At 42.3% G+C, this 15,119-nt stretch overlaps 1 protein-coding gene across 6 annotated transcripts in view; it reads right to left on the reverse strand.

Annotated features, from left to right (window-relative positions):
* PDE1C (phosphodiesterase 1C) overlaps window positions 1-15,119 on the reverse strand; it is a 758,662-nt gene that overhangs the window by 476,961 nt on the left and 266,582 nt on the right. Inside the window, exon 2 of one of the 6 annotated variants that reach the window (XM_033930572.1) lies at window positions 9,725-9,751. The exons of the other annotated variants lie outside the window; for them this stretch is intronic. Coding sequence (XP_033786463.1) covers window positions 9,725-9,751 — 27 coding nt within the window. The remainder of the gene's footprint in view (window positions 1-9,724; window positions 9,752-15,119) is intronic. 6 annotated transcript variants of the gene reach the window in all.

Genomic DNA, 15,119 nt, shown 5'->3' on the forward strand with positions numbered 1-15,119 from the left:
TCTTCATGACCCCCTTTCTTTTTTTCTGTTTCCCTTCTGTCTCCCTGCCTGCCCCCTTTCTTTCTTTCTCCCTGCCCTCCACCAAGCCGCTGCTGCCACCATTGGGAAACAGGCCCCAAAGCCGCGATCAACTCACTTTGCCTTGGCAATGGACCATTTTCCGGACCTGGCCAGCTGTGCACCCCCCCTCCCCCCCGCCCCTCCCTTGGTACACCATTGATGATCCCGGGTTATTTAATACCAGGCCATGTCCAGACACTAGGCAATTAACCGCTTAAGCATAGGGTTACCAGATTTTCCAATTGGAAAATCCGGACCCCCTAGACCTGCCTCCAGGCCCGCCCAGTTTTACCCATCCCTGCTTCATCATGCCCAAGTCCCACCCCCAATCACGCCCCCCAATGCCTGCTCTCGTCAGGCAGGACGTCCGCACATGCGCGGATGTCCCCCTGCCCGAAGCGTTGTGGAAGGAAACTTTTCAAAACCCAGACAAAGTACCAGGTTTTGAAAAGCCATCCGGATCTCCGGATATGTCTTCATAAGGAGGACATGTGCAGGGAAATCTGGACGTATGGAAACCCTACTTAAGCAACACTGCTTTAAGATAGGATTAATCCTATGTGGTTAAGTGCTGATATTCAGCATTTAACTGCCTATGTGCCATCTCTGCCCCCGGACTGCTCACAAAATGGCCGGTTTTCACTTTATATACCGTATAATACCTACACGGTTTACAAAAAAATTACATAAAAATTGAATGTTACATACATATTCAATGAAAAGAAGAAAAAACACAGCTTTTCAAAGTCACCTCATAAAATTAAAAATATCTATCAAAATATCTATCAAATCTTGCTTCTTCAGAATCAAGATGATCTGTTCAATCTCTAAATTTTTAGAGCCCAAGTCTGAATAATCTGGTCCATTCTCTTGTAATCACAAAAATAGACTATTGCAGTAGTCTACTTACAGGAATCACTCAGAAGTAAATGAGATGACTTCAAATTATCTAAAACATCGCCATTAAACTTATATAAAAAACCTAAAAAATTTGATCTTGTGACCCCTCTATTACGTAGAGCTCATTGGTTACCTATCAACATGATTTCTTATAAAATTTCATTAGTAACATTTAAAACGTTGCAAACAAAATCTCAATTCATCGAAAAATATTTGATTCCCTATGAGCCATCCTGCCTCCTCAGATCTTCTGATCGCAAATTATTAACTGTCCCCTCTCTATGTATAAAAGGCACGTGGAAGGGCATAATTTTAAAAAAAACATCTAAGTCCCCTTTTGGCCTAAGGCCCTAAACACTGAAAGTAGCAGCAGGGAAAATGTCCATTCTCAAAAAAATGTCCAAAATGAGGATTTTTTTGAGAATGACCTACCTCTACGTTCAGCAGTTTAAACGCCCAGACCACCACTATGTCTAACCTTAGAACACATTGTCAACCCAAAAATAGCCTAAATCCCAAACATCCAAAAACATGACTTTTTAGGCGAAGAAGAGGCCAGTCCGCCTAAAAGCTGGATTCTATAACCGGCGTCTGTCAAAAACAACACTGGTTACAGAATCCACACACACACACACACCCTCCGCAACGATTGCGGCAGGAAAGATGGCTCAGTTCTCCTGCCGCAATCGCAATCCACTCCCCACCCCCAAACCAATACCGGCAAGAGGGAGCCCAACCCCTCCTGCCGAGGCACGAGCCCTGCAACACCCCCACCCCGCTTAAATACGGGCAGGAGGGATCCCAGGCCCTCCTGCCCATGACACACACACCCCCGCGGATGCCCCCGAACCCATGATCAGCCCTCCTAACCCCCGACCACTCTCCCCCACCCCTCACAGCCCCCTTCACTTACAGTAAGTTGGACGAATGGACGGGTCCCAAGCCCGTTCGCCCGGCAGGCCCACCATCCTCCAAATGGTGGGCCTTAGGGCTTGATTGGGCTAGGCGTCTAAGGCCCTGCCCACAGGAGTGGCCTAAGGCAACTGGGCCAATTTGCTACACGAAGATGATGTTAGTACGGCGATGGATTGGAGAAATAGGCAGCAGCAGCCCATTTTTAGCTTGCCTGTCCCGCTCCTTCTGAAAACGGGACATTTTGGCATCCCGAAGCTGTGTGTGGGGACAACGGGACAGATGAGCTAAAAAGGGACAGTCCCATTCAAAACGGGACATATGGTCACACTAGTCTTACCTGATAAGATCATTTCTTTCCCTTTGTTTTAATGTTCACACACATTTTTACTTCTACTGTATAATATGACCCTCCAATTTTTCTTTGTTTTATTGGTTGGCACTGAGAATGAGAGAAAGTCAGCATTTTGGCTGGTTTTTCGAGATACTTGGAACAGTTAATGAATGGGGTTATATGAGGAAGTTTTAAGAGACCAGATGCTTGGTTGCATGTAGATATTTATATTTTCCTCTACTCTGAGTTATAGAATCTCAGCTGGGCAAACTGGGTGGACCAATTTAATCTTTCTCTGTCATAATTGTGTTAAATTATGCAATAATTGATTTAAAAATTGGTGTCAGGTCAAAAGCGCGCCGGGACAAAGGTGCGCCCAGACAATTGAGCGCAGCGCGTGCCGCCACACCGCTCTAAATTACTGTTTTTAGCGCTCTGACGGGGGGGAGTGGGGGGGAGAACCCCCCAACTTTACTTAATAGACATCGCACCGCATTGTGGGGGCATTGTGGGGGGTTCTAACCCCCCACATTTTACTGAAAACTTCACTTTTTCCCTGTTTTTAGGGAAAAAGGTCAGTTTACAGTAAAATGTGGAGGGTTACAACCCCCAAACCCCCCATAACGCCGGCGCGATGTCTATTAAGTAAACTGGGGGGGTTCCCCAACAAAACCCCCCGTCGGAGCCCCTAAAACTGTAATTTAGAGCGGCACGGTGGTGCGCGCTGCGCTCAATTGTCGGCGCGCGCTTTTGTCTTTCGCGCCGTTGTCTATGAACCTAAAAATTTTGTGATGGGTAGAACTAAAGTCTGATAGCCTTACTGGTCCTGGAGAAAACTTAGTTCTTTGTAGTAACATTGAAATAACACAAGAATTATCCAAGCTTAAGAACTCTGAAGTGATAAATCCTTGTGAACCTACTGACATGGCACATTTAAACTTTCTGTAACTTTGCTGAAGTTCTATTGTCTTCTGTAGAAGGCCAGTGATCAACTGTAACAAATTTGTCTGATTGCTCCTGGAGTACTCCCTTCTTTTTGATTAACTGATTATTCTGGTCTTGCGAAGGCTGATCACTCCCCCATTCAAATGTACTTTTCCATTTACTGCTCAGCAAAGCTGTCTATTGATACTGAAGTCCCTTTATAGAGGCTAGATATTTTAATTTGAGACAGAACATTTAAAGACAGAGCGAGGATCATTTTAATGGAAAAGTGTGTGAACATTTAAAAAATTGATGCTGACAAAATAATGGCATCTAATGGACTCTGGGGGAAGGCAGGGAACAAGTAAATCACTGAGGTTATTATTTTTACTAGAAGGCAGCCACAGGAAAGGGTGACCAGGAGTCATGCCTGAAAATGATGCCATGCCCCTAGTATCCATTCCGCCTAAGGATATGCAAGGAAAACACTTTCAGTTTATTGTTGGATCAGTTTTGGAGTGTTTAACCAATTTTCATTCAGAGTCCGGTACAAAGCAGTGATGATTTGTCATCAATTTCTGTATGGTACGATCCCTGAACTCTTCAAGAGTAAGATGGCTAATTACCAACCAAAAAGATCATCGCGCTCTGGAAATTCAACGCTGTTAAAGGTGAATGTCTACCAAAACATGTAGAAACCAGCACAATGACCTTTCCTTGTGCAGGGGTAAAATTGTGGAACTCACTTGTGGGGCAGATACGGAAACTACTGAAAACATAATTTTTTATAAAAGCCTTTTTTTAGGCATTGACTTTTCCTGATTGCTGATTTTCTGAGGTTCTGATTATTTATATTTATTTGCATTTTATATTGCCTTAAAACTTAAGTATGTAAAATGTTGTAAACCATTTAGGCTACAGACAGTATAGAAATTTGTAAAACAAATAAAATAATAACTTCAATTAATTAATGAATAATGCACGTGCATCAACTTTATATGCATCTAGTCAAGAATGTTATGTGCACAAAATTATTTCTAATATACATTATACAGTGGCGTACCAAGGGGGGGGTGTGGGGGGCGGTCCTTCAGGGGAGGGGGGACCCTGGTGTAGAAGTACACGGAGGGAAGGGGGAGGGGTTCAAAGAGACGTGCATAAGCCGGACTTTGGGTGGGAAGAAATAATGGGTCTGAAAATAGAGGAGAGAGAGAGAGGTGATGGACATGGATTTTAGGGAGGGAAGGAACAGAAAGGGAGAGAAGTTGGACACAAGGGATGGTGTGGAGGGGGGGATAGACATACTGATTAGGAGGATAGTTGGGAAAAGAAAGGGAGAGATGGTGGACCCTGGGGTGGTGGGGAAGGAGGGAGAGATGCTGGATGAAAGGGTAGTTAAAAGGTGGATCTGTGGAGGGAGACAAAAAAGGAAAGATGCCAGACATCCAGGGGAGGGAAGGGAAACGGAAGGGGAGGACAGAGATGGCAGATGGATGGTTAGCACGGAGAAAGAAGGAGACCCTGGCAAGCAAGTTATCAGAAGACAACCAGAGCCTTGGACCAACAAGATTTGAAAAATAACCAGACAACAAAAAGGTAGAAAAACTAATTTTATTTTCTGTTTTGTGATTACAATATGTCAGATTTGAAATGTGTATCCTGCCAGAGCTGGTGTTAGACCGCAAACGTGAGCTAGGATTTAACAGAGAGAGGAAAAGTCCTTTTTGTTTCTTTATTTTATTTACACCACAGCGCCAGTGTGGTTAGGAGAAGCCAAATGGGGGTGAAAAAGCTATAAAATAAACCCACCAGGATGTTTGAAAAAACCACCCAATTGGGCAGGAAAATCGAATCGATAAACAAATTCAATAGGCTGAATCGAATCGAAATTTTTTTTCCTGAATCTGGCAGCACTAGTTTGCGCTACTGCCTTAGACTTTAGGATCTGGGATTGGGGAGAGATGGCATCCTCAGTACTTTATAATGCAAGTGAAACGAGGATTTGGTCAGATTTTTGAAGGGTCTGCACTCTGCAGAAGAAAAATATTGTATAGGCCGGGGACATGAGACAGCAGGAAATGGGAACTTTTCTTCCTTCTATTTTTGTGAATGGCAAGGCTGAGGATGTCAGAGATTTCAGTTAAAATATGTGCTTTATAAGAAAATATAATAATGTGTTTTATAAAGTTTATAACATTTCTGGCCTACCCGGTGAGGTGTTCCTAGTGGTGGTGGTGGCAGCGTGTCAATGTGTTGAGAGGAAGAGGTGATCTGGGAAATTCTGCTGAACAAACTCCGGGCCCATTTTCACCCCCCAGTTAGTCCACTCCACTCAACTGGTTCACACACTGAGTGGGTCTTTGGGTGTTGTTCCTAGGTAGTTGTTTTGGGATCTCTTCTAGTGGTTTGTCAGTATCTCCTTCTGGTCCAAGGAAGGAAACTTTGTTAACCTTAGCACTGACCTACAGAATATGTTTGTAACAGCGCTGCTTGTGTGACATTAGTCTATGTAGTGATCGAAAGAAAAAACCAGACCTTTATACATTTTTGCACTATATGGTGGGTGTATGAGGAGATTCACATTTCCTGCACAGCTAAGTCCGTGTGAAGTTACCTTGTGCTGTATTTGACATCTAGCAAAGTCTCTTGTTGGGAAGGAAAGATCTCAGCTTAAAAATGAAGTGGCCAGAAGTTATGGTAAAAGCAGATAGCGTAGCTGGTTTTAAGAAAGGTTTGGACAAATTCCTGGAGGAAAAGTCCATAGGCTGTTATTAAGACATGGGGGAAACATCTGCTTGCCCTGGATCGGTAGCATGGAATGTTGCTACTCTTTGGGTTTTGACCAAGTACTAATGACCTGGATTGGCTTCCATGAGAATGGGCTACTGGGCATGATGGACCATTGGTCTGACCCAGTTAGGCTATTCTTATGTTATGTTCTCATCTGTAGGGGCCTTTGTTTTCACTTCTTATTTTAATGTATTTTTTTTCTGAGAACTTATCAGTGTTTTTTATAATGGGAACAAAAATGGAAGAGAATTAATGTGTGTGGAATGGGGGGGTAACTAATTTCTTCAGCTAAATAATTCAATCCACCTCAACCAGACATAGGAGAACTCGCGCACTATTCACACACCCTCCAACCAAAAACGTCAAAAGAAAAAAAACTGTTTGACAACCTCCTAGCCATTCGAGCTGCAACACTCGACCCCCAACTCTACAACCTATTGACCTCGACCACAGACTGCAAAACCTTCAAAAAGAAATAAAAACCCTTCTATTCAAAAAACACATAAAACCGAACTAACACAATCAGAACTGTCCCAAGCATCACCTGCAACTACTCCATATGTACTTCTGATGTCATGACAATTCAGACATAATTTATGTTGTTTGGAATAATGGTTACATATATGGAGGTTCAATAAAAGAAAATTTTCACTGCCTGTTTCTATTATGACCATTTATTCCGTTTCATGGTTATTACAAAAAATATTTTTTTACATGAGGGGGGGGGTCAAAAAATTATGGGCCCCGGGTGCCACATACCCTAGGTACGCCACTGACATTATAGATTGTATTCTATATATTGTGCTTACACAATTGGTGCCAAAAATATTGCCTAGGCATTATTCTATTAAATGGTACCTAAAGTTAGGCACAGATTATAGAATAACACTTTAGGCGTGACCATTTGCACAATACCTCAATCCTAAAGTTAGGCGCAGGTGCCCCTTATACTATGGGCTCCTTTTACGAAGGTACGCTAGCATTTTTAGCGCACGCACCAGATTAGCACGTGCTAGCCGAAAAACTACCGCCTGTTCAAGAGGAGGTAGTAGCGGCTAGCGTGCGTGGCATTTTAGCAAACGCTATTCCGCACATTAAGGCCCTAACGCGCCTTCGTAAAAGGAGCCCTATATGTTTGTGCATAACTTTGAGGAATGCCTCTGATCTGCTCATGATCCTCCTAGTTTCACAGCCCCGTTTGGGTGCCGCACATAAGTTTAAATAAAATCCAATTAATGCTAATAATTGCTTGTTAATAAGACAATTATCAGCGCTATCTGGCTCTTTATTCAATTAAGTTATGGCAAATTTGTGTGTACGGCTCAAAGGGCATTTATAGAATTCTTGGCTCGCTACAAGGGTAGGCTTTTCTTAATTATGACAGGGATCACTATGCAAATGATAACCCGCAATTGAAAAAATTGCAACCGCCTCAACTTTCCATTTTGGTGGGCCAGTTTATGTTTAGCTTACAAATACAAAAAGATGAATGCAGATATATTAGGGAATAGCAAATTATTTAAATTGGTTTGTGGACCGTTGACATCCTTTGTTAATTCAACATAGTTGTCCTTGTTTAAAATTTTTAGTTTATTTTTATACATATCCAGGACGGGGTGGGTGGGGGGGGGGATATTTTTCTGGTTCATTTTTTTATAAAATTGTTGGATGGGAGGGATATTTATTTTCTGCGTTGTTATTAATGAAATTAAAATGCTTACTTTGTTATTAATGTCTGTATAATTTTATGGCACTTTGTATTAGCTTTGAAAATTATTAAAGATTAAAAATAAAAAATAATTCAGGGTATACACACAAAAATTAGGCACATGCCTAGAGCTCATACATGTAGATGGCGCTCTTGTAGACTTGCTGATTCAACAACTTTTAAAGCAGATGTTTGCTCTGGTAACTCAGCTGCTGGCAGAAAGAAGAGTGGGGAATAGGAAGGGACCAGAACCAGAGGTCCATCTATTGTCCCTACCCTCTTTCCTCCAGTCAGCAGAAGGAATCCATAAGCAGCTCTCCTTACTTGCTATTTCTGACCCTGCCATTTTACCTCTGCAGTTGATAAACAGAAATAAATATTTTATTCCTATAAGTGACCATCTCTGGGAAAAGGTGACTAAAGTCACCAGAAACAAAAAATAAGGCTTTAATTAATTCTGTTAGAACAAACATTTGTAATACAACAGCCCAAAACCCATTCTTTTGTGTAAAAAAAGAAAGCAATATTATATTTCATATACCACCTTATATGCCAAGCAGGTCAAGGCAGTTTATAATGTAAAAACAAAACAAGAAATAGAACTCCATTAAAATAGGATAGATGCAATCATTCAGAGTATATTCAAGAGAAACGTAGCATAATTGTAATCATTCTAAATCCATTCAGACCCTCCAGGCGCAGTCATCGTGTACAGCTAGCAATGTAGAAAAGCTTTTTCACGAGGTGTGGGTTTGGTTTTCTTTTTAGCATCGAACAAAAAGTGGGAAATGACTGTTCTAGTCTTAAATTATGAGGGAGCAAGTTCCATAGCATAGGAGCTGTGGCAAAAAAGACTGGACTTCCTGGTTGACTCCTCAGTCCCCCCTCCCCCTCCTCCCAGTGGCTGGCAAACAGCATAGTAACATAGTAAATGATGGCAGATAAAGACCCTGTTTGCCCAACCGTACATGCTCTATAAATTAATCATTTAATTTATATGGTCCTTTTTCTTAGATATTTCTAGGCCAGAAACCCAGAGCTCTGCCCGGTAGTGTGCTTAGGTTCTATCTACTGGAGTCTCCGTCAAAGCTCACTGCAGCCCATCCAAACCATCCCAGCCGCGGCCGCCGCTGGGAGCAATCAGCTATCTGCCTTGCATGTCAGGCCTGCCCCGCGACTCCATTCCCCACAACCAGACCCCTGGTAAGTTTAAATTTTGATATTTTTAAAACTAGTTACAGAAGTACTCAAGCATAGATTCAAATATAAACCTAGATCGCCATTTTTGGGCCCCAAAATCTCAGTTTATATTTGAAAATATTTACCAAGTTCATGCATAAATTATACTATGTTATAAGTATACTCTGTCCAAACTCCACTCTTGCGCGCACCTACTATCAAAGTATGTGCCATCATGTTAACACACGGACTTTTTAAGTTGGCCACATATGTGTGTTAATGACTAAAATACTGCCAAATGGACATGGATTTTATCATTTAAACCTCCAAAATGTGTAAAAATAATTTCCACACAAAAAGGGATGAAAATTAGAATGACTTTATTAACCTACCTATGTGGAAATAGGGCAGCTGAACTAACAGCAAGTTACCTGCATTGTGCTACATATCTTAAACAGACCTTACATGGTTTGGAAGCCAAGAAAGAACCATAGGTCATAATGGAGAGAAAATTCCAGAAAGGGTCATGATCCCTGGGGCTGGGGCTGCAAACTGAACCAGACCTTTCCATCATACACAGATCTGCTAGTTAAAAGAACCCATGACTTCTTTATTCTCCTTTGGTCTCCTCTAAAGGATGTGTGTGATTTCCAAGATTAAAAGCCTACAATCAATTTTTAATTAGTGCATGTGTAGTGATAAAAGATGAGCTAAAGATATCTTGAAAGCAAATGAAAATCGGTTTGTTGGAGTTCATCCCTCAGAGATGGGGGAGCTAGTTTCAAGTGCATTATCAAAATGATAGCAATGACAGGAAAAGATAAAAGCAAACAAAGTCCCTTTTCACAACTTCAAAAAGCAAAAGGGTCAAGCTGACTTACAAAGACCTCTCAGTTCCTTTGGTGACGGACTCTTACCTCTGGGAAGTTTTCTTGTATTTTCTCCTATGGAGGGGAAAAAGATAGATAAGAACAGAAAGTATATGCTCTTATATACAAATTGGAAAAAAACTAAACTTGTTTGTTGTATAAGAAGCATTAAGACTATAATCAAGGCCCCCAGTTTCCAGTGACAGCACTTAGAAAATGCTATGGTACAGATTTTAAAGATTCAGCAGTTTATTTGCATAAATTAATAGGCGCGGAGAAGCCAGTTTGTAATTAAACAAATCCTTCTGTTTAACTCTCTCAGTCTCACCTCTCTTTGACATTAGTCTCAACGTCCATTCCCAGGTTCACCCACTCTGCATTTTCTCCCATTTCTACTCTCTCTCCCATCCCATCTCTTTTTCGTCTGGTCAACAGTTTTCTTCTCTCCCTCTTCCCTCCCATTATGCTTTTCAACTCACCTTCTCCCTTTCTTATCATGCCGCTAGTAGGGCAAAAAGGGCAGGAGGCAACTTCTGTGGTGAGGAAGGAAGAAAACGAGATGCCAGTGTTGGCACAGGTGGATGGGGAGATCAGCAGCAAGCTGATGTGGGTTGAATGCCTAGAGAGCAGGGGCAGTATCTCCACTGGACGAGAGTGTCAAGTGATTGCAACAAAGAGGTTCAAGAAGGGAAGGGGAAACCATTAAGTCTACCTAGCAGTAGGAATGGGAGAGGGACGGCAGCAGTGATGTCTAAAGATGGGTCTAGGAAAGCAGCATTACGATATACTGCTAAGGCTTTGGGAAAGAGCAGTGTCATGTCTGCATGGCAGGTTTGGGGGGTATGACATTGGTAAAGATAAGATATTTAGGGGCCAGGAAAGAACTGTAATAGTGGCATCTAGGCTTTGGGGTGGTGGTGGGAGAGAGCTGGGAGATTCCCTAGTGGTAGTAAGGGATGCACTGGAGGTAAGGGAGTGGAGAAACACAGATTTCTTCAGATTGCTGGCCAGGAGAGTATAATGATATTTACAGGGATGCTTCTTGGAACATAGATGGCATAATTGTCCAAGCAGCTAAAAGGATTGTAGGCTATGTGTCTCTATTCTGCCTCTATTCTGCTCTGTGGTTGTTGCTGTGTTATCGTGGGAGACTGGAGACCACGAGATAAGCCACACCATGAATAGGATAATCTCTTGTGAAAACAAGGAGAGCACTATAACGGACACCCCAGTTAGGATTATGAGACACTACACTTTAACGTGTGGGTAATATGTAGCACAGGAAACTCCATAGCTCTCAATTAAGATATATGAAATATTGCATGTCTTAGCAGCAAATCTTAGCAACTAGGGAGACAATATTCATAGTAATTTAACCAGGTAGGAGAGGATCTTGACCAGTTACATCACTTGTGTGGGTTATCCATTGTATTCAGTGGCACTTTATTGGTTTAGTGCTTCTGAATATCAGCACTTAATGTAAAAAAAAAAAAAAAGCTGGTTCTAGGAGCAGAGTTGGCAATTATGTGGTTAAGTGCCAATATTAAGAACATAAATGCCTAAGTTAACCAGCCAAATTGGACCCCGGAAAACACCATTCTATCTTAGTATAGTTTTGCTTAGGTGGTTAAGTGCTGAATATTGCACTGGAAAAGGGATAGCCTATTGTATAACCCGAATATTCAATGCTGGTGCCCAGACATGGCCTGGCATTGAATATCCGGGCATAACGCTGGTAGTGGCTAAAAAAAAAAAACCCCGCCAAACACCACCAGCTGAATATTTACCCCTCAAAAAATTATTCATAGCCACAATAATACTGAACAAATGTGCCTCTCAATTCTTTTAAATAAATGTTTGCTTCTTTCAAGTATTACATTTTATTTTCTCTCATATTTATCATCTATTCAAATAAAACCTCCAAATGATTTCTTTTGAGCATCACAATGCTGTTCCCATCATTTTATCATCAGAAAGGATTGGAAATTCCTTTCCCCATAATTTCACACCATCAGGTAAACCACCAGCACACTGCATGAAATAAACCATCTCTCCTCTGTGGGGGGGGGAGGGGGGGAGAATACGGAACATACTGATATAGGAAATGAAATGAAATGAAATATGGAACAAGTAATTTAGCACCAAATAAAGGGAGTTTATTTCTGCAGTCAAACAAAAATAAAGATTTGATAGAAAAGAAATAAATATAAAATGCTTGTTTAGAAAAGCACTGTAATACTGCAAGCCAACATGGAAAAAAAACCAGATGACAAGCCAATGAGAAAGTTAAAACCTTATCCTTATTCACTACTTGCTCTGAGTGGTTAAGAACAGGTGCCCGACATGATCAGGTTTTGCTTAGGAACATACACCTATAGGAACACCTACAATACAGCATCCCCAGACTGAGCATTTGGAAAATTAACTTTCTTACGGGCTTGCTGTCATCTGGTTTTTTCCCCATGTTGGATCTTGTTAGATGATTGCCTTGTTGTTTTTTGGGGATACTATCAGTACATACAGAGTCTCAGACTGGGTGGATCCTAGCAGTGCCACAGAGCAGCACAACCCTCTACCACAGCCAGGAGTCTCTTGGAAAACATTCAGCCTCTCAAGAAGCTGTAGGCAAGACAGGCTAAAGGGCAATTGTTTCCTCGTCATGGCACATTTTCAAGGCAAGTTAACCAGTGTAGTAGCAAGGACAGGACCACAACCATCCAAGATTCCGTAAGTCAGATTCATTCAAAATGAGTAAAATTTAGGGCTCCTTTTACAAAGGTGCGCTAGGGCCTTAACGCGTGAAATAGCGTGCGCTAAATTGCCACGCGCGCTAGACCTTAAAGCCAGCATTGAGCTGGCATTAGTTCTAGAAATGTAGCGCGGGTTTAGCGCATGCTAAAATCCTGCGTGCGCTAAAAACGCTAGCGTACCTTAGCAAAAGGAGCCCTTAATGTGTCTTCATTCAAAACCAGCTACCCACATTAGTACATTTCCCAAGTCCAACATTTCCATACTAATGCTCATCTTGCTGGGACTATAAGCCATCTGTGGTCATTCACTTTCTAATGGCGCGATTACGCTGCTCTGGAAAAAGTTGTGATGATGGAGGCAACAGTTAATAGATCAGAGTAAAACAAATCCTCATGGATGAGATTCTCTATCAGCTCCACAGTTTCCACACCTACATATCTGTTGTCATCACTGAGCATATTGCACTCAAATGATTGATTATCTTTCAAGTTCAATAACTGGTGCCCTTCAATAGCAATGCAAATGAAAGATATGTTAAAGATGTTGCTGCCACTAATATATATATATATATTATTTTCTTTCTTTCTTTTTTTTTAAATCCCCATAGTCCAGACATCTCCATGTCCAGTCAAAATAATAATAAAAAGGTGCCACATGCATCTTAAGAACCTAAGAGTTGCCATATTAGACAGACCGAAAGTCCATCAAGCCCAGAATCCTATTTTCTTCAATGTATTTAGTTCAGATTCACAACCAACACGGTAAATAAAAGTCATCTCCTGAAGAATGTTTAGTCATCCCACTTATAGAATGACACGGTGACAAAATTCATCACCGTTCCCGTCCCCGCGGATAACCGCAGGAAATAATCCCATGTCATTTTCTAGTGTCTATTTCAACCTCAGTCCTTCTACACCAGCATTCTTCAAAGCAAAGCTTGTGGGTCAGTGGTTGTGGCCATTCATACTCTGATTCTTCCCTCTCTCCTTAAAGAATGACATGAAGATGGTTTCCCGCGGTTATCCGCGGGGACGGGGACGGTGATGAATTTTGTCACTGTGTCATTCTCTAATCCCACTGCCAGTGTTGTCTGAGTAACAGATATCAACAGGTTACCCTCCAGGTCAAGAAGCAGAAATGAGGTAAACTTTATCCATCAAGTATAAGTCATTACTTCTTTGCTTGAATTCAGGCTTTCCCAGTTAGCTAGAGGGAGGTTTTTTCATGTAATCATGACTAAGAGACTTCTTTAGCTTACAGTTTCCTGAAGAATGGGGGTCAGTACACTAATAACATTAATTACTAACCCCCCTTTTACTAAGCCGCGGTAGAGGTTTCTACTGCAGCCCAGAGCGTTAAATGCTCCGACGCTCATAGAATTCCTGGACCGCGGTAGAAACCTCTACCGCGGCTTAGTAAAAGAGGACCCAAGTCTGCTCACAGAAAGGTCTAGGAATGCCTATGGTGGCTGCAAAATCCTATAGCTAGTCTTACTTGCAAGTTAGCTCAGCCTCTGATGCACAAAAGAGTTCTTGGGTGGGCTTTTACCGATCGCAGTAGCAGCCACTAAGAATCCTATGCAAATACATTACAAAGAGATCATTAGTATTAAAATGAGCACTGCGTGCAATGCACGGAATGGAATGCCCACCTTTACCATGCAAACTTTTCTGGCAGGTCTGGAGCTGTCGGTGATTTCTCCAGTAGGAGCAGTTCACTTGAATTTCAGAAGATTGCTTGAATTTTTAATTCTGATGTGCATGTGTTGTGGACATGTGTCGTGTCGTGTCCTGCACCAAATGGCCACATCTAAAATCGCTGTGCAACCTCACCCCTCCCCCCCCCCATAAAAACCAACTTCCAAACTTGCTGTAGCATAAGAGACTTCAGTTGCAGCTTGAAGTTTTTATGGGTTTTTTTCCACTCTTACTGCTGCTTATCTCCAGAGCTCTGTGATAGTAGTCCTGCACTCTACTAGGCCTGCACAACTCTTGTGTATAGATGCCAGGCACAGTTCCTTCCCATTTCACTGCGATACTGAGCACAAACAGTGTGGATATAATTTGTGTACTGCTTATGTTGAGCATCATCTGGAAAATGGAAGTTGTTCCCAAGCCGGTGTTTTCCACCATGTTGCTGGAGTTCTGTGCATCCAGCCGAAAGACAAGTAGTTGCCTGATCCTTGAATATCACTTTCTGATGCTTCTTCCACTATCATTGCCTCCTGATCACCCCTCCCCTCGAACAGACCCCCTCCCACTACAAATCAGACTTTTCCTGGACTTCTATGAGCAAGCCCTGGTCCTGAAGCCCTCCTCCCCCTCCCACCCACCCACAGACACCTCACCATGCCTACTTGAAGCTCCCTACTGATCTAAGCTACATTAAGGTCAGAGCCAGCAGGAACATGAGCAATTGGGGTTAGTTCCTGCCCTGACATCTAAGTAATGCCACCCTAAAGCAACAGGAAGCTTCAGGTAGGCACTAAGGGTGGGGGGGGGGGGCTTCAGGAGCAGGGGCTGCTCTTAGGGAAGTCCCAGGAAAGGTTTGCTTTTTAAGAGACGGGCATGAGGAAAAGGTTCAGCTCTTGGGGGCTTGGAAGAGAAGCTCTGAATTTAACCCAGTGGCGTGTGGTCAGGACTTTCAGGGGATTTGCTTCACCCCTAAAGGCCCCAAGGGCACTGCTCTGAAT

This window comes from Geotrypetes seraphini, chromosome 2, assembly GCF_902459505.1.
Source record: "Geotrypetes seraphini chromosome 2, aGeoSer1.1, whole genome shotgun sequence".
NCBI lineage: Eukaryota > Metazoa > Chordata > Amphibia > Gymnophiona > Dermophiidae > Geotrypetes > Geotrypetes seraphini.